At 43.6% G+C, this 19,315-nt stretch overlaps 1 protein-coding gene across 1 annotated transcript in view; it reads right to left on the bottom strand.

Moving 5' to 3' along the window:
• Positions 1-9,648: 9,648 nt before the first annotated feature.
• BRINP1 (BMP/retinoic acid inducible neural specific 1) overlaps positions 9,649-19,315 on the bottom strand; it is a 172,896-nt gene continuing 163,229 nt past the window's right edge. Inside the window, exon 8 of the mRNA XM_029920697.1 lies at positions 9,649-11,236. Coding sequence (XP_029776557.1) covers positions 10,096-11,236 — 1,141 coding nt within the window. The 3' untranslated portion in view covers positions 9,649-10,095. The remainder of the gene's footprint in view (positions 11,237-19,315) is intronic.

The following is a 19,315-nucleotide window of genomic DNA, read 5'->3' as shown; positions in this document are numbered from 1 at the left end:
TTGTCTTCATTACTTCGCTTACCAGTCCAGTCTTCTATTCTCCGTTTCCAAGCTTCCATTTTTATAATTTAGAAATGATTCTCCAACTGCATCCTGCCCCTATTTTGGGTTTTAAATATGTGTGTTTCTATAGTGCCTGTGAACTTTTGGAAGACAGGGATTCATCTCAGTCTTTCACTCACTCAGTTCCTGGGCAGTATACAATTCCAGAGGAGTGACATAAGCAACAGGGGGAAGTCAAAGGACATAAAGGGGCCCTAATTTCAAGCCCCAATCTTGAGCCATGCCTGGCCCAAAGGAATAGCAAAAGCTAACTTTTACTGAGTGCTTATGATGTACCAGGGAGTCCTGGGCAGTTCCGCACTAACTCAGGTAAGAGGTGGAAATTTGGCAGAAGAAAACATTCTCACAGCAACCTGATAAAATGGAAGTTAGTATTCTCCCCACATGACAGATGAAGGAATTGAGGCACATAGAGTTTAAAGTAACTTTCCAAGGTCATAGAGTCCGTAAAGGGAACCAATATCAACCTCTGCAGGCCTTAGATCTCATGCTGCTAACTACTCCATCTTACCACTTAGTCTGGTGCTAAAGGTGTAAACTGCAAAACTGAACTGAGTTCTGAGTTTCAGAACTGTGACTTTGGTGGTGCTCTATTTTCCTTACCTATATGATGTAAATAATAGCAACTGTCTCAGGGATGAGGAATGAATTAGATACATGGTAAATAGCTGGGACATCATAGAGGCTCAGTAAACATTATGTGCCTTCTTTTCCTTCTCACTAAATGTGTCCTGAATCCCATTTTCTCAGATCTGGCTGATCATACAAGATTAGAAGGTGAACTAGGCACGCATAGTCCCCTTTTCCATAAACTTGCTTGAGAAAATACTTGTAAAAGTGATTTTGTTTTTAAACATTTAAAATGCCTAATCACAGTATAGTTAATGTGGTTTATGCATTCTGCCTTTATGTCAATAAAGCCTTTGTGCCACTGCAAGAAAGTTGATTTGCATGTTATGGCCAAGGATGACAATACTGGGATGGGGAGATGCAAATATTTTGAGCAAGTAGCATGACCACCGGAAGCTCTACCCACTGTTTATAGAAGTCACCCTCATCCTCCCACTCATCCTGGAGCTCCCCTCCAGCTTTGTTGAGTCTACAGTGAATGGGCCTGGGATGGGTTTTCAGGAGCCTGGCATCTGACTGGTTCCATTTCCACCCGTTATGTTGGAATGTGGGAATTGGTCCAGTTGGAGATCAAAGGACCTCCTCTTCTTATGATAGCTGTGGGGAGCAGACTATGGTTTCCATCTCCTGCTCACCACCTCTTCATTTCAGTCCCTCACCACTGCACTTTTCCAGAGAAGAATAACACACAAATCAAAAGTGCTTTGCCCAAAGAGGTGGTGGCTATACCTGAAGTCAGTGAGCATCTCTAAGGCACCTAGGGCTCTGAGCCAGATCTTGCCCTTCCAGATAGAAGGTCTATCCTAGGCAGCCCATTCTCTTGGGAACCTGCTGAAGCTCTGTGATTCCAGGAGTCAGAACATTTAACACGACTGGGTGCATACCCTTGACTCTGGCTCACAAAGGAATTGAGTGTTTCTATATTAAAGGAGTGGCACCAGGTGTCTTTTAAGGTCTGGGTTTTTCTTTATTTTTCTTTTCAAGTTTTTATTTTTAATTTTTAGTTTTTTGATATTTATCTTTGAGAGAGAGACATAGCATGAACAGAGGAGGGGCAGAGAGAGAGAGGGAGACACAGAATCCAAAGCAGGCTCCAGGTTCTGAGCTGTCAACACAGAGCCTGATGTGGGGCTCAAACCCACAAATCATGAGATCATGACCTGAGCCAAAGTCAGATGTTCAACCGACTGAGCCTCCCAGCTGCTCCTCAAGTTTTTATTTGAAATTCTAGATAACATATATGGTATGGTAAAATTGGCTTAAGAAGTAGAATTCAGTGATTCATCATTTACATATGACACACAGTGCTCATCACAAGTGCCTTCCTTAATGTCCATCACCTATCTAGCCCATCCCCCCACCCATCTCCCTCCAGCAACCCTCAGTTTGTTCTCTATAGTTAAGAGCCATTAATGGGGGTGTCTAGGCAGACCAGTTGGTTGAGCATCTGACTTAGGCTTAGGCTTAGGTCATGATCTCATGGTTACTGAGTCCAAGCCCTGTGTTGAGCTCTCTGCTGTCAGCATGCAGCCGGCTTTGGATCCTCTATCTCCCTCTCTCACTTCCCCTCCCCTGTTTTCTCTCTCTCTTTCTCAAAAATAAATATATTTTTAAAAGTTTGTTTCCCTCTCTCTTTTTTCCCCCTTCTGCTATGTTCATCTGTTTTGTTTTTTAAATTCCACACTTAAGTGACATTATTTGGTATTTGTCTTTCTCTGACAGACTTATTTCACTTAGCATAATACTGTCTAGCTCCCACATTGTTGCAAATAGCAAGATTTCGTTCTTTTTGATGGCTGAGTAATATTCCATTATATATGTATATGTGTGTGAAATCTATACACCACATCTTCTTTATCCATTCATCAGTTGATGGACATTTGGGCTCTTTTCATGGTTTTCCTCTTGTTGATAATGCTGCTATAAACATTGGGGTGCACGTGTCCTTTCAAATCTGTATTTCTTCATCCTTTGGGTCAATATCTACCAGTACAATTGCTGTGTCATAGGGTATTTCTATTTTTAACTTTTTGAGGAACTTCCACACAAGGTCTGGGTATTTACAGATACTTTAGACCACTTATTTGCACTTATGGGACACACTAGGTGGAATAATTAGGAGGCCTATTTGTGGACACTGATAAATCATAATTCCATCACTAGCAGTGTGACCAGACACATTACCTCATCCATTGGAGACTCAGTTTCTTCATGTGTAAATTGAAGTGAAAACTAGATCTGCTTCACTGAGTTGCCATGAAGTTAAATGAGATGACTTGCATCAAATTTTACTACAGTGCTTGGCTGGTAAAATCAGCTCAATTGATTCTAGCTATTATAAAGATAATTCATTTGCATATATGTATATCTAAATTATATTTTTATTTATGTCACTTATTTAACAAATAGATGCCAATGATCCTGCTAGACTTTTTAAAGGTACTTAATTCTCAGTTCCTTATTAGAAAGGAACCCCATTTTTACAGAAGAAGTTGAAGCACAGACAGGTTAACTATCTGAGTCAGGTCACATAGGTAATAACTGGATGAATTCTAATCACTGCCTCCTTCCTCCTGTCTTCTAGGTCTGTATTCTCAGCCACAGCACCTGATGCCAGCGATTTTCTCAGGTCAGGAATAATGTTGAGTGTCATGGTTAATCAGTAGTCTGAGAATTGGGAAATTTGAGTTTTAATCTTCATTCTGTAGGTGCCTAATAGTTCAGGAAAACCCAGCTCCTAGGGTTTAAGCTCAACATCCTGTTGTACACTAATAAAAGATTAGGTGACATTATTATTAATTTATAATTATGTGTTGTACAATTAACACCATATAATTAACAATCCCTTGACAGTGTTTATAATCATCCTCTAATTTATAAGAACATTACAATTTCCTCACTTGCACAGGCCTGAGGCAAAGTCAGACCAATTGCTGCTGGTCTCTGGTTCAGGCTTGCAGGGGTCACTTGACAGAATACAACCATCTGAGTGACATCAACACTAAACTTTAGGCCTGCAGCTTGTGTGTCCATTCTTTCTCCTATCATCAGTTCTGAAGCTTTCATTACATTTCTTATCAAAGTCATTTCCTTTATGGAGTAAATGGCTCCATTTAGTTTTATCGACACTGTGAGACCTTGATAGTGGAGAGGCTCCTTGTTCATTCTTATGGAAATATTGGTTCCTGGGTGGAGCCAGTACAGTTTTGGGAACACCTACCAACCAAGGAAGTTCAAGAATGGAGGCCAGGGGTGCCTGAGTGGCTCAGTCGGTTAAGCGGCTGACTTCAGCTCAGGTCATGATCTCACAGTTTGTGGGTTCAAGCCCCGCATCGGGCTCTGTGCTGACAGCTCACTCAGAGCCTAGAGCCTGTTTTGGATTCTGTGTCTCCCTCTCTCTCACCCTCCCCTGCTCACGCTCACGTGCTCTCTCTCTCTCTCTCTCTCTCTGTCTCTCAAAAAAAAAATTTAAAAAAAGAATGGAGGTCAGATACTTAGAGAGCAACTCAACTATCAACTTGTGATTCATGAATCTCATTTATTTATTCAAGCTATTTAATGGAGGTTTTATTGTTGTTTTTTGCACCTTCCCCCCACCCTTTTACTGATTAAACTGTTACAGACTAAATTTTTGTGTCCCTGTCAAAAATTCCTATGTAAAATTCTGAGTTCCAAGGTGATGGTAATAGGAGGTAGGGAGGTGATAAGTCATGCGAGTGAAGGTCTCATAAATGAGACTAGTGCCCCTATAAAAGAGACTTCAGAGAGACCCTTGCCTCTTCTGTCATATTAAAGCACAGTGGGGTGACAGTCTTCTGTGTATCAGGAAGAAGATTCTCAGCAGACACCAAATCTATCAGTGCCTTTATCTTGGACTTCCAGATCTGTGGGAAGTGTTTGCTGTCTAAACCACCCAGCCTATGATATATTTTATTACAGCAGACAGAATTGACTAAGACAAGCACCCTCTCCTTCAAATTTCATATACAATTGTATTAGGTTCAGTGGACTAGATTCTCTATTCTCTGATGATGCAGTATGTATCAGAGCATCCCTGCACACCCTTTAACCATACTCATAAAAGAGTTTAGAGGCCTCTTTCTTTTATTTAGTATATAGTGAATATGCCTACTTAATACATTTGGGATTTAGTATATATTGGGTTTTATTAAAGTGACCATAACTGCCATTTTCATCAAGATGTTTATCTCTATGCCTTCCTGGAGGGCAGGATTCTGCTGTATGAGCTACATTAACTTGATTTGTGATCCAAACCAACATGCACTTGAAATAGTGAAAAAGGAACTAAAATCACACTAAAGTGTTCCAAACTTGTAGAATAACTTTAGCTATGACTACTCATCTCTGAAGGTTGAAGTTTACATTTTGTAAAATACAAACTTTAGCCTAAATCCAAGGTACTTACTGAAGGTTTGTAATCTTCCAGAAAGTCCAAAAAAGGTCATCAAAGGATCTATGAAACATTATTCAAAAGTGTATTTGATGGTACATTTTTATTGGGAAAGAGCCCAGAGCTTTCACATTTATCAGAGATCTTTAATTCCCCCTAAATTAACTATGTGACTTTTGAGGTGATTTTCTGTCCCTTAATTCAAATCTACACCATTCCACTTCTTGCACCCATCTTGAATTGTGAATTTGTTGAGTGGGAAGGAGGATTCTCAACTGCAGTAGACAGAAAATTTACCATATGCATTGACTCAGAATGCTTACAATTAGATCTGATATTGAAAAGCAGTAGAGGACCTTACATTTGTAACTGTAGGCTCTGATAATGTTTGGGAGAAAGAAGGGATATTGAGAAAGGAGAGCTCCTTCTAGGGTCTTAGGGTTGACAGGGATGGAGCCAATGATAATACTCTCTTTTCAGGAAGAGAATGATCTCTAATCAACCTGAGCCCATTACATAATCCAAGGATTTTAGTTGATCCTCACCTAGAAAAATGCTCATATATAAGATGGTAGTGACTTAAGAAAAATATATATTATTATAATGTAATATAATGCAATATAATATATAATACAGTATATATTACATGTGTGTGCATCTATCTATCAAGAGAGAACATAACTCTGAGTTTGTATATCATATTAGTTTAAATGTCACGGGCCTAATTCTTGATTCTTGTATTGGAAAGATTATGCTAGACAACCTTTCACTTAGTGATAGGAGAGAGGGAACTAAAATTATGGTCAGTATTGAAACACTTGTAAAATAACTTTAGGTATAATTCCTCATCTCTGAAGGTTGAAGTGTTACAGATCTTTAATGATCCCTTTAGTCATTTAGTGTTCAGAGTCTATGGTTCTATGAGTCCACTCGTCTCACTTTCTCTGCTAAATTTACCATCTTTAACATTAAGGATGTATTTTGCCTTAAAGTCTCAGCTTCCTTTTAGTTAATATGTGTCTAGTGTATCTTTATTCTTTTATTTTCAAACTTTCTTTCCCTTTATTATTTTAACATATAACATGTAGTCTGACCACCTCTGTCTTTTTACTTGTCAGTTTTGTCCAATTATATTTATTGTGATTATCTGTATAGTAAGTTTTGTTATTATGTCTATATGTATAACTATTTTAATGATTATTTTTTCTCATTTTCTGTCTTATTTTAAATTTTTTTAATTCATCCCTATTTATTTGAATATGATACAACCTATAGCTATTATTTTAGGGGTTAATCACTCCACACTTTTAACTTTATGGTCTCTTCCCCTGATCACTTATCACTATGTAGCAAATGTATGTTATTCTCACTTTCTTTCCACAGAACAGAGAACAGGAGAATATATTTGTCATTGAGAAAATTTTACCAGCATAGAAAACCCAGCAAGATACTTTACATTTAAAACTATATTCTTAGACTTGAATAATCCCAAAACCTCTTTTCTTTCATTGTGTCCATGTGTTTTACTTCCAGCCTCTCTTTCACTTTGTGATATGTAGTCTTTGTGCAAATATGATTTTAATCATTGAAGGGAGCCTTGCTGTTAGTATGACCTCTTCTTGCCCTCCTCTTTGAAGGGGGCAGATATGACAGGGTCCAGAATTTTCCAATGATTTTATTTGATAGCTAATTAATGGCTTTCTGTGGTTTCCATGGAAATGCCACGCTTTGCTGCCAGGCCTTATCCAAATGGGCATTCTATCCACTCTTTTGCCTTAGCATCAGCATATTAATCAGACGCCATAGGTCCTTGGTTGCTGCATCAAATTGGTAAGACACTAATTGAATTAAAATCTCACTTGAAGGCTTCAGGCTTCTCTTCCTCCCAGCTGGAGAGGCACCTTGTTAGCTCAAAGGGCCAAACCCATGCAGGAGACAGTGGGATATTCACAGAACTTTGTGTCCTTTTATAGCCAACTATTTTTCTTTTGTCTTTAAATAAATATTTTGATGTCTGCATCTTTCTCACTCCTTGAAAATTTCTCTATTTCCCTGATCTTTCCAATCATTGGATACTGCTGTATTCTCATTGTAATATGAAGTGATGCAGTTTGTGTTTTCAAGGTGAAGGAAAGAGGATTTTCTTGCACATACAAAGTGGTAAAGTCTGGTGAAGAGCTCAAGTGGAAAGCCCTAGCTGAATTGTGATAAGGATTTGGTAGCACAATGCCTATGAAGATTGCCTAGCAATCTGTAAAGTGGAAGTACAGGGGTTAGCATAGCATAAGGCTTTGAAGTACTTGGAAGGTAGAGATGAAAGGAAAAAGGAGGAGAGGCAACTGAGAGATGGTCAGTCTTAAATTCATTTTTCAGGTCATAAAGCTCATGGGTGATTATTCCAACTTCTCATACAGAGTTAAAACCCTCACTGCCTTTGTTAGGCTTACCATTTAAAATGACACCTTTCTAAAGCTGTTAACTGACCCTCAAATATACTATGCATATTTATACTATTTATACCTTTGCGGTTTTGCCTTCTCTGTTCCTTTGGCCCTTCTGCTCCTTGCTATTTGCCCAAGTCTGATTCACTTCAACACTCAGAATAAATATGCCTATATAAAGCCTTTGCCAACCCCATTAACAGAGAAAATAATTTCTTTAGGGCTTTTCTCTGTGTGTCTGGCCCCACAATAGCACTCACTCATCATGGTGTACTGTAATTATTGTTTATTTTTTAAATTTGGTTCATGTGTCTGTATTTTTCACTAATTTGTGAGTGACACAAAAGTATGGACCACATCTTTACAAATTTTTGTTTCTCTGACATGCCCCATTCATCTAATAGGCATTGGAGAGATATTTGACGATTTGCTGAACTTCTGCAAAATCTTGTGTTTGATGAATAGCTGCTATGGGATCTGTGGCATGAAAGAATTTCTAATCTAGATGAACCCTGAATCCTCAAAATCTAAGATCCAAAAAACCTCTTTTTATGTGAAGTGCATGTTAAAGTCAGTATCAGAATATATGCTAATTCATACGAAAAACTGGAACATTAAAGTTGGAGTTTGCCACTACAAAATAAAATAAAATAAAATAAAAAGACTTACTCCTCCTTTCTCCACCCCCACACCCCCAGTGCACACACATGTACACACACACACATACACACTAGGCAATTCTTCTTATGCACTAAAGCCCTCTTCTTCTTTCCTTTAAACTCTACTGGGGGTGATGTTCCCTTTGAGTCATATTATCACAGACTCTGGTGACCCCTGAGATAGGTTTTTCTATTTTATCTAGGATAGCATTTACTTGAGAGAAAAATGCACATTCCAGAACTAGAACCAGTGAATAGAAGGTATGTAAAAGCTGGCCAAGGGACAGAAGAACTATCTAATTATTAGATCTATTTCACAATACAAAATGGAATGAATACTAGTGTTCCCTTTCAGTAAAAGAGGAGTCCAATGAATGTGGAAGATAGAGCTCTAATTGGCGTCCTATCCTGGAAATGGTCCAGTCGGAACAGCAGTGATTTCCCTAAGATGGTAGAGAGGAGATTCACACTGTGCAAACGTTTACAAGAGAGGAATTCCATCTTCTCCTCTGACCCTGAAATTTGTGATCTTGTATCTCTGACAATACAGAAATGAAGATTCAGATGCTCAGAAGCCCCACTAGAAAGTGCTACCTCAGCAAAAAGATAAATGTAGAGATCCGGAAGACTAAGAAGTGTTATCTGTCCAAATCCTCTACAGGAGTGCTTTGAAATGAGTTTGCTTTCTTGAATTTCTCCTTTTGATTTCACTCCAAAGTCCTAAAATAAAGCTTCTCACCTTCATGAATGCCAGAGAACTGACCATGTTAGTTTGTGCATGTGTGTGTGTGTGTGTGTGTGTGTGTGTGTTTTCTGGGTGAATCAAAGACCATTTTTTAGAGACTTGGGGGAAGTGCTTGGCAGAGGACAGCAATGAGGAGTGCAATGTTAGAACCCATCCCATTGTAGTTTATTGTGGCTATTGATTTGTGTTTAAACAAAATTTTAATATGCAAAGCACTTCTAGGAAATCTGACACTAGGTCTTTTTTGGAGAAAGTAGGTGAAAGGGGTCTCTCCATTAAAAGAAAAAAAAAAAGCTATCCAAAAAACCTGAGTCTGAAAAACATTCCTTCCTGTGGCTGTAGCTGGAGGAGAAACCACAAAAGAGGCCAGAGTGATTTAAAAGAAGGAATGCTGCCAAGGGGCTCAGAAGGCAGAGTTCAAATCCTTCTCCAGGCAGTAACCGTGTGTAGCCATGGGCCTGTCATTTCTCCCCACGCCTAGTTCACAAAACAAATCAAGGGGCGTGCCAACTGATGTATAAGGTTCCTTATTGTTTCAACACCCTGTGATTAGGCTTATGGGTCTCCCCCTAAGCCCACCTGTTGTCCCACTTCAGTTAGCTTCGGTTCACTCCAAATGAAAGAAGCTCTATGCGTAAGATAGTACTGTGGCCCCTGTACAAGAAGGAGTCGAAAGAACCACAAGAAATTAGGCATAAAGAGGGAAGAAATCATAACCCAAGAAATATCTTTATGTATGTCCATTTCCTCCCACAAGGAAAAATGGCAGTGTCAGTTGTACATTACATATATCTCTCTTTCTTTTAAGTGTTTGATCTTAGCACCTGCACAGCAGAGATCTTTGCAATTCATTGCATATGCTCTCCCCCATCTCCCCCCACAATACAGCACCTGAGGCCTAAGAAGCAACCCCTCCAAGCTCCTCCAAAGGCTGAGACCCTTCTTCATGACAGAGTATAGAAATAACAAACATGCCCAACGGTTTTATACAGTTGCTAGAACGTTTTAGTTTCCAACGAATGAAGACTCTTCCTCCTTTTCTTTGAATTATTAATTACATTTTACAAATTTTTGTTTGTGTTGCTTTGCTTTGTTCTGTTATGTGTGTACAACAAAAGGGAAAGCCCATGGCAAGGAGTCCCCAGGTCAACAGAGTTTGGCCGTCATCTGGTCTGACTGTTTGAGGATCTCGGTGTTGTAGAGGTCCAAGGCGTGGTTCACCCTGATGATCTCGCTGTTGGTCAGTTTCAGGCGGTGCTTGAGCATACAGGAGAACAAGTCCAGCTGAGGTTTCCCCGGGGCCACGGGAGGGGCCAGGCGGTTAATTCGGTCCCGAATATCCAACAAGAGGAGCATCACGGACGAAGAAGAATAGAACTGGCCGCCTTGTGTGTAGGACTGGTTGACCTGCTGCACGGCACTGCGAAGGAGGTCAGCATTGAAGCGCAGGCTGTACCCGAACACCTGCACATCGGAGATCTTGATGTAGAACTGCCTCTTGGAGGGATCGGACAGGTCCACCGGGCCCTGGCCAGTCTCATTACGCAGTAGGGTAGGTAGCCGAGTCCGACTTCGTAGGTAGATGTGGACCGTCTCGAAAAACGTTTTCCACCGATTGCCCAGCAAGAGAGTCCAGTTGTAGCACTGGCTGTTTTGGAGACGAATCTTCTCCCAGCGTGGGTAGCCAAACTCCCCGAAGGGCATGTTCCAGCCCTCCGAGTGGCTCCCGCTGAAGGGGTTGACGTAGACAAAGAACATGGGGTCCAGGCTGCTGTTGCGCATCTGGCAGATGCGCATGGACATGCCGATCACCATGTGGATGAAGTCCATGCGGTTCTTGTTGCTCTTGAGCGTGAGGGACATGCGCTTGCGCCACCGGGGATCGAAGAAGGTGTCGAGGCGGATCTCGTTGCTGATGAAGGTGGTGTGCACGTAGAGGCGCGAGTCCATCTTCTGCAGCAAGTACTTCAGCTCCAGGTCCTGGAAATCCAGGTCGGTCTCGAAGCTGATGAACTGCTCGCTCCGCTCCGAGTCCACGTTCTGTGGCTCGCAGCGGCCCCGGTACAACTTGTAGCCCTTGTTGCAGGAGCCGCAGAGGGAGATGTTGGCCAGGCTGCACATGGCACAGCTGTTGTTCCCCCCTATGATGCAGGGGATGGGCCGCTGGCACAGTGTGGTGCTGCCGTGGCACACGCAGCTCCTCTGGCTCTCCAGGAAGGTGCCCCAAAACCCGTTCTCATTGCAGTAGAGGAGCGACTGGACCCTTGCAAGCCACTGCTGAATTGTCCTGGGGGGGACAAAAGGAAGATGGAGATCGTTAGTCACCAGGGGGCAGGCTGGTAATGGGGACCCAAGGGAGTATGCAAAGTGCAGGTCCGCCAAAGATGAAGGGACTGGGTAGACCAGTTATAATAAGAAGAGCACTGAATATACATCACAACGGGCTACATTATAGTCCCTTGTAATGCTACCGACCAGCTGAATGACACTGCACCCTTCTAATGTTCAGTGTTCTCATCTGTGAAGTGAAGGGGTTGGAGTCCGTGTTCTTTGGGGTCCTTCCAGCTCCAGGATTCCATTTACTACAGACCCAAAGAAGTCTGATCCAAGAAATTAGAATGTCTAAACTCCAATACCACTGCCAAAGGACTGCAGATTTTTAAAATGAGCAATAGGGAAGAACTTAGGGGTTAATACATTTCACCTGAATCTCATGTTTCAACCTTCTTTCCAGATTCCTCCCAGGAGGTTAGATAACAACTTCAAACAAAAACAAATTATATTTTATCTTGCTCTAGAGATCACCTGGTGTTTCCATGTAGGTGATCTTATATGATCCTCACATGTAAGGGAGATGTTATTCCCCATCCCCTTTTTTCCCCAAGCTCCCGAGCTCCAAATTCTCAATTCAGTGGGGCTCCCATTACTACATGTATCTCTAGGTCCCCCTCCGCATGGCCCCTCAACACTTTTAGAAATGCTATGGAAGCTTGCCCTTGGGGTTCCAGCCACTGAAACCCTCCGATGGAGACAGATACTAGATCAGATAAGAAGCAGCAGCAGAATAAGGAAAAATACGGAAGGCAGGCAGCTTAGTGGCCTCTCATGTTTCCTCATTTCTGTGCAAGTCATCTCTTGGCTGTCTTCCATGCTTCGAATAATCCCTTACATGTGTCTGGCACTTCTTACCCTGCACAGGGCACATTCACTCCCGTCTTCTCACTTGAGCCTCACAACAACACCCTGAGAATGGCCTGAGGTCAGTCAGAGATTGATTAAAATCCCAGATCCTCAACTTAGGAGCTGAGGCAATGCTGGGCAGTTTCCTCCTCCTTCCTAATTGTCACCACCACACAGGGCTGTGGTGAGGATTACCTGCATTTTTAGGTGAAGGCTTATCCACAAACCTGCTAGGTATTAAGGACTCGATAAAAGTTAGTTCTTATTGTTGCAAAGGGGCTCTCAGCTCCATTTTATAGACATGGCAAAGAGAAGCTTAGAGGTGGAAATGATGGACTCGGTGTCATACAGTGAATGAGTGGAGAAGTCTCCTGGCTCATAGCTCTTGATTTTTAAAATATCTGTCAAGCAAGAGTCAAGAAAGCCTTTCTTAAGGTTGCAGTGAGCTGGGGTCATGTTGATGGTGACAATGACGGTGGTGGCAGTGGCTCATGACCCCCATTTTAGGAAACCGGAAAGAGAAACCCTCTTGCATCAGATTGCCTGTGCAAGGAAATGTCAGCAATCCATCAACTGCCTCACTTCCACTGCAGAGCTGTGGTCACTGAGCCCAAGAATCGTGAGGGAGACAGTAGAACCTGATGCTGACAAAGCATGTGCGTTGGGCCCAGGAGGAACTGAGTTCCAAGCTCAGTTCTGTAACCAGGAACAAGTCATTTTGCAACTCAAGCCCCAGTATCTATATCTAAAATGAAAATAATAAAGCCCATCTTAGGCAACGGGTGAGAGGACTGAGTGAGATATTATAGTTAAAGCATTTGCATGGAGCCTGGCATAGATCAATTATTTAAACAGGTAATAACAGTAAGCATTCTTATCCCAGAGAATAAGCTATCCCTTTGAAGGTACTGAGACACTCTCAGGGATTTCACTATCTCTCTGGAGTCTGAGGGGAGCCATTTTGTTCTGTGGGACATTTGAAAATGGATAGTGTTGAAACAGCTTCCCAGAATGCTCTGCTTGAAGTGAGTTGCTTATCAGCTAAGAGAAAAAATGGAGGAAGAATTAGTGCATGCCTCAAAGCTGCTCTGCCTTTTACATCCACAGAACCACCCAGCCCTGGCAATAAGACCTCTCTTGTCACATTCCGAACACTGTATGGAGACTCCAGCTTTCCCTGACCCTGTCCCCTCCAAGCTGGAGGGCTGGAGAGGGGAGATCCGTCCTTCCCTGAGCACCTCACCCCCAGCTCGGCTCCCCAAATGTTTGCAGGATGAGTGACTGCTGAATGAATGAATGCACAGAATTAGTATGTTTCTCGTATTTTCCACTAAAAAGCAACAACAACAACAAAAAAAAGCAAAGCCCAACTTCTCTTCTCCCCTCTGGACTGCAGCACTAGCTTCCGATACCGTCCACCCACACAGCCCCAGGCCTCCCCAGTGTCTGCTTCACGAGACCAATCCTATTACAGCCTGGAGAACAGCAGCAGGCCCGGCCTTCAGGAAACGGCGCTGGAATCATAATGAGCTCTGCGGCTCCCACCTCCCAAACCAGAACATTGACTGAATATTGGCTATGAGTCATCTGATATTTTCGTGAGCTGCAGGGGCCCGCCACACGCCTCTGATTGCACGGTTCCGTCTGACGAGAGCGTCATTCCAAAATGCCTCTTTCACATGGCCCACACTTGCCCCTGTCACTCCCTCTCCAAGTGACAGGACAGTACCCCATTTAGAGCTCCTCTGTTCCCATCTGCGAGGCATTCTATAACCCCGCAGAGCGCCCCCTTTCTCGTGTCCCATCATTGGGACCCTTTGTCAGCCCCGCAGCCCTCACCCCTGGAATCAATGCCTCATTGTGGCCGAGCCCTCAGAATCCTCGGTGAGGGAAATAAAAAGATGAAAGTCCCCGGTGATGCTGCAAAGAGCGAAGGGGCTAGCGGCGAATTAGGATTCCAGGCCTGTCGAGCAGGAGGGACTGGGGACAGAGGCCCTCTCAGGCGCGTCAGTGAGCTGCCTGGCACCTGCGTCTCCTGACCTCAGAATAATCATGACGTTGTGGGCCGTATCAAAGAAGGCATTAATGATACAGCCAGAGGACTTAGAGCGGGGCTGCGTGCAGGGGGGAGGGGGGCAGGGAGCGCGAGGCCCAGGGCAGGAGGAAAGAGAACACGGAAGAGGGAGGTGGAACGCGGGGAAGGCTGGGTAAGAGAGGAGCCGGCCGTGTGGGGGAGACCAGGGAGCCTGACCTAGAGGAGAGCGGGTGGGACAATGCAGGGGACTGGAGAGGGGCACTGTGAGGCAATGACATCAGAGAGGGTGGGGCAGAAAGGAGGTCTCTCAGCCAGGCCTTCCCGGGTTGTAACCCAAAGGCTCGGGGAATGTGGACTCTGGGTGGGCCTTCCCAGGGCAGTTCGGCCCCATCTGAGAAGTGAAGGTTGGGAGTCGGAGCTGGGGAAGCAGCGCTACTGGTGAGAACCCTGATTCCCAAGCTCGCGGAACTTCTTTGCTTTCCAATACTTCCTTTCATGGAGAAGAGCAAATCCAGGAAAACAAGAGCTCATTCCAGTGTTTTGCGTGTTCGCTCTGGACCCAAGCAGCTTGGACACTGAGGACTCTACCTTGCTCGAGACCCATCTCCTGCACCTTCTCCACCTGCAGCTAGTGCTCTGGGCAGCGATCGCCCATATTCAGAAATTTGGCAATGCTCCACTGCGCCAGACACCCCAGACCAGCCACGCGGATGGGCGGCCTACAACTATTGAGCACTCACTGTGCTAGCGGCTCCCCGCACACCACCTGAGTGAGTCACAGATGGAGATACTGAGCCTTGAGGAGCGAGATGCCTCCTCCAAGATCTACAGTTAGGCTTCGCGGGCGCTCCACGCTCCCCAGCCCCAGAGTTGCCACACTCGGTGCTGCGGACTCTCTTGTAAAATTATGACGTGAGGCAGGAAGACGAAGGCAACAGGCCACGAGAAGAGAACCAGATTGAAATCATGGAAAAATAGGGAAAGTCTGAGTGTGTGAAGGGCCTATTATCACATTCCCTGCTTTCTCTGGACCTGCCAGGATGCCTCTCCACCCTTCACAGATAATTGGAGCTCACCGACAAGTGCTCGGGAGAGGCTGGGGACCGGGGTAGGAGGGACTGTGATCTATAAATACCATTTCCCAGGCTAGCTGGTGACAGCCTGCCTCAACCCTGGCAACAGAGGAGTGGCTTAATAGGCCAGTTCCAGAGGGGAGGGTCTCACAAAGGGCTGACACAGCCCCGCTGCAAGGCAGTCAGCGTGAGGCATTGAGGACCAAGTTTTAAAAGGTTTTTCTCTGTTCCTGGGGATCCAGAGTATCTTCCATTTGCAGCCAAAGATGACTCCCATATGTCCAAATCAGCATCTTTCTGTTGGATGGGATTTCAATTCATTCTGACCGGGAGAGGAGGGGTGCAGAGGGGAGGGAGGGAGGAGAGAAGGAAGGAGATGAGGGCAGAAGCCTGCATCTTTATATTTAAAGCTCAAAAGCCTTGGGGCCTGGTTGGTGGGCTCCCTCTGAGGGCCACATGCAGCAGCTTGGACCACAGAAGCAGAAGCCCAGCAAGAAGAAGCCTGGGAAGTATTCAGCTCATCCCGTCCCACTCACCTGTAGACCTGAATGCTGAGGCTCTGTGGCTCAGGGGAAGGGATCTGTGTTTTGTGAGTGCCTGTGATCCCTCTATCCTCACGTCAAACCCCCCAAGTTAGGACACCTCTGTCATTTTCCTTCTACTGAGAGGACCCTGAAGGCCAGAGAGGGACTGTGACTTTCCCATGGTCACACAGCATGGACGTAGCCGACCAGAGTTCAGGATTTCTGGAGCCAAACTCAGCATTCCCTCCAATCCCGGCTGTACTTTTCTTACCCTTGATAACCCAGAGCAGGAGGAGAAGCTAGGCTCCAGGCCCTGCTCCCCGGCAGGCCCCTGTCTTTGACTCAGCCAGAATTTTCTGGCGACCTGACAGGTGTCTCAGTGACACAGCTGGAGTTGCCCATCATGTGGAGGACAAGGGCTCTGCCACCCAGGGCTTCCCATCAGTGGCTTCAAAGACACACACCTCCCTTTCAGAACCACCCGGCTGGGGAGCCCAGGCTGGGTTTCCTAATTCAAGCAAACTCCCCGCTGATTTTAATTGGAGGTTTTGCCTAAGACAGGAATGCAGTGCCAGGCCAGTGGCATTTTAGGGAAGATCACACAAACTGAGTGCCAAGGAGAGAGGAGGGGAGAAACAGATCTGGGCTAAAATAGAAAACTATAATCCATAATTCCCATTTGCTTACCAGGAGTGTTTATTTAAAAGCAGAGAGGAAATGAAAAAAAATGAAATTGGAGCTCTGAATTATTGTTTTACTTATGCCCTGAGCTTCTTCCTTGGCATTTCTTTGACATTGTAATGGGTGTCTGAGTAATTCCATGATACGACACAAGATGTATACTCTGTGGACCATACACTAGACTGGGAAGACAAAACAGTTGTTTCTAGGCTTCTGACAATGCGCTGGTTTTGTTTCCTCGCCTTTATTTATTTATTTTTTGGTTGTGCCGCATATGACTGTGCATATGTGCACTTGCATGCGTGCGTGTGCCTGTTAAAGGCAATGTGCTGATAATGGTGAATATGTCAATGGTGTCAGAATGTTCAGGGCTCAAGTGAAGGGAGCCTTGGCTTCTGGATGTGCTAGTGTGAGTTATAGCTGGCCATGAGACCAACTCTGTGTTCCTCATTTTCCCCAGAAAAATATTTAGCTTTTAACCATTCATTCCCCCCTCTGACTATCATTGATTAATAACCTGCGTTTCCTGCTTGTCTCAGTGTTTGAAATGACGTCAGAGCCTCACTGAATGGCTCAGAGCAATAAGGAAGGAAAGACCAAAAGAAGAAACCTATAGCCCTTTGGGGCAGTGAAGATGCCTTCTAGTTCTGGCTTCGTGGAATAAGTAATCGGTTTTATGTGCAGAGGACAGAGGTGGAGGGAAGAAGGAGGAATGGGGAGCACAGCCATGTAGAAATCCAATGGAGTCTTTAAAATTAGGTTGTCAGGAGCTTAATTGGGGAGGATTATGAAACAATTTTTGCATATTACACAGATCTGTGTCTGGAAGGAGGTGACAGACAATATCATCTGCATATTCAAATTGGGCATTTTGCTATGGGGCATGGATGTGCTGGAGACAAGTGAAGGAAGGACCTGGAAGCCTCTCTGGGGGTGACAGAAAGGTTGAAGGCACAAGCGGTTCCCAGGGGGAGAGCTGCAAGAGTAGCTTGGGCAGAAGCCAGGCACAGGAATGAGTGACTAAGACCCAAGGGCTAGAAAGTACAACCTTTTGTCATAATTTGGTCTAATGGACTTCGGTACAGTGATGAAGCACAACACGGGTCGTCTACGTCCATGAGGGGTACAGTGAGATGGAATGATCACAGGTGAGGGAGCCAGTTGGTTAAAAAAAAAACCTGGACCCCGCTCCACCACTATTTGCCCTTGGATATTTAACCTTACTATGTGACCTTGGATAAGTCACCTTACCTCTTTGATTCTCCATTTCCTTATCTGTCAAATGGGGAAGGTGACAGGTACCATACACTTTGTTTTCAGAACTAGGATCAGATACACCAAGCTCCTGGGAGGTTTTCAGTGAAAGGAAGTGATGACTGACCATTCACCATTATTGTTACTCAGGGCAAAGAACAACCAACTGTGTTTGATAAATGCTCCAGGTAAAAATATCCCTCTCAGTTACTAGTTGGTTGTAGCTTAATACCCTAGCCTCTCTGTTTACTCACCCTCCACAGTCTTAATGAATGCTGTCACCATAATATTTGAAGAAAGGAGCAAGACATGGAGTCAGAAAAAGATTGGGTATTGAATCATAGTTCCGCTACTCATTATTTAACCTGCAGCTAATAGCTTGTTCTTCCCGAGCTTCCGTTTCCTCCGCTACAGAATGGAGTAATAATACAGTACGTCTGAGAATCAGGTAAGATACTATATATAAAATTTCCGACATATTGTAGGTGCTCACCATCTCTCATGAAAACAAACTATTGTGTTTTCTCTGGCTCACACAGAAAACGGTCCCTTTGAAATAAGTAATTATAGATTATAAATCCAGGGACAGAATTCAATAAATGTCACTGGGTCAGCTGAGAACTGATATAAAAACAGCAACAACAACAAAACATCTTCCTGACACTTAATCTCTTGTGTATCCACAAACATAAACAGATGAATTACAGATCTAAATGGGAAAAGTAAAATAATAATAACAATACTACCAACATCAACAGAATGGCTTTTAGAAGAGACGTAGGGGGGCATTATTATGATATTGGCGGAGACAGAGATTGCTCAAAACCGCTCACCATAAAGGGAAAGAATGATTAATAGGGCTATATTATGATAAAATATATCCATCAAAGATATCATTCGAAGAATAAAAAGACAACCCTTAGTTAGAGAGTACATTTGTAATACCTCTAGCCAATCAAAGATTGTATTTATAATATACAGATAACTCCTACACTGGCCAGATGCTGGGCTAGTCAAAGGCATTTTATACTGTCTAGGGTATGCCCTTCCTTCCTGGGTCTCTTTAAACCAGAGTAGATGCAATTATCACAATTTTTATTTTTCTGGACAATGTACTCACTAAACTGTATGATGAATGTGATTTGTCCCAGGACGAAAGAAAGACAGAAAGACAGAAAGAAAGAAGCAAAGAAGAAAGGAAGAAGAAAGGAAGGAAGGGGGAAAAAAAGAAACTACAAAGCAGTAAGAAGAAATCCGATAACCAAAAGGGAACATAGACAAGTGATAGGAAGAGGTATTTCATAATAAAGGATATTCGAAAGACCAATAAGTACATGAAATTCCATTTCATTAGTCATGAGGACAATGCCAATTAAAACTACAATGAGAGTGGCACTTGGGTGGCTCAAGGCGGTTAAGCGTCTGACTTGGGCTCAGGTCATGATCTCATGGTTTGTGAGTTGGAGCCCTACATTGGGCTCTCCACTCGAGGCACAGGGAAAAAAAAAGCTTCAATGAGATATATACTTCTGCAGCCGAATGGCTAAAATCATATAAAATCATATATAAAATAATATAAAATGCAAATAAGATGGGGGCCAAGAAGTATGAGTAAAAGG

The sequence above is a fragment of the Suricata suricatta genome, chromosome 13 (genome assembly GCF_006229205.1).
Source record: "Suricata suricatta isolate VVHF042 chromosome 13, meerkat_22Aug2017_6uvM2_HiC, whole genome shotgun sequence".
Classification (NCBI taxonomy): domain Eukaryota; kingdom Metazoa; phylum Chordata; class Mammalia; order Carnivora; family Herpestidae; genus Suricata; species Suricata suricatta.
Note: the sequence above shows the minus strand (reverse complement) of the source record. Positions and strands in the feature narration are given on the sequence as shown.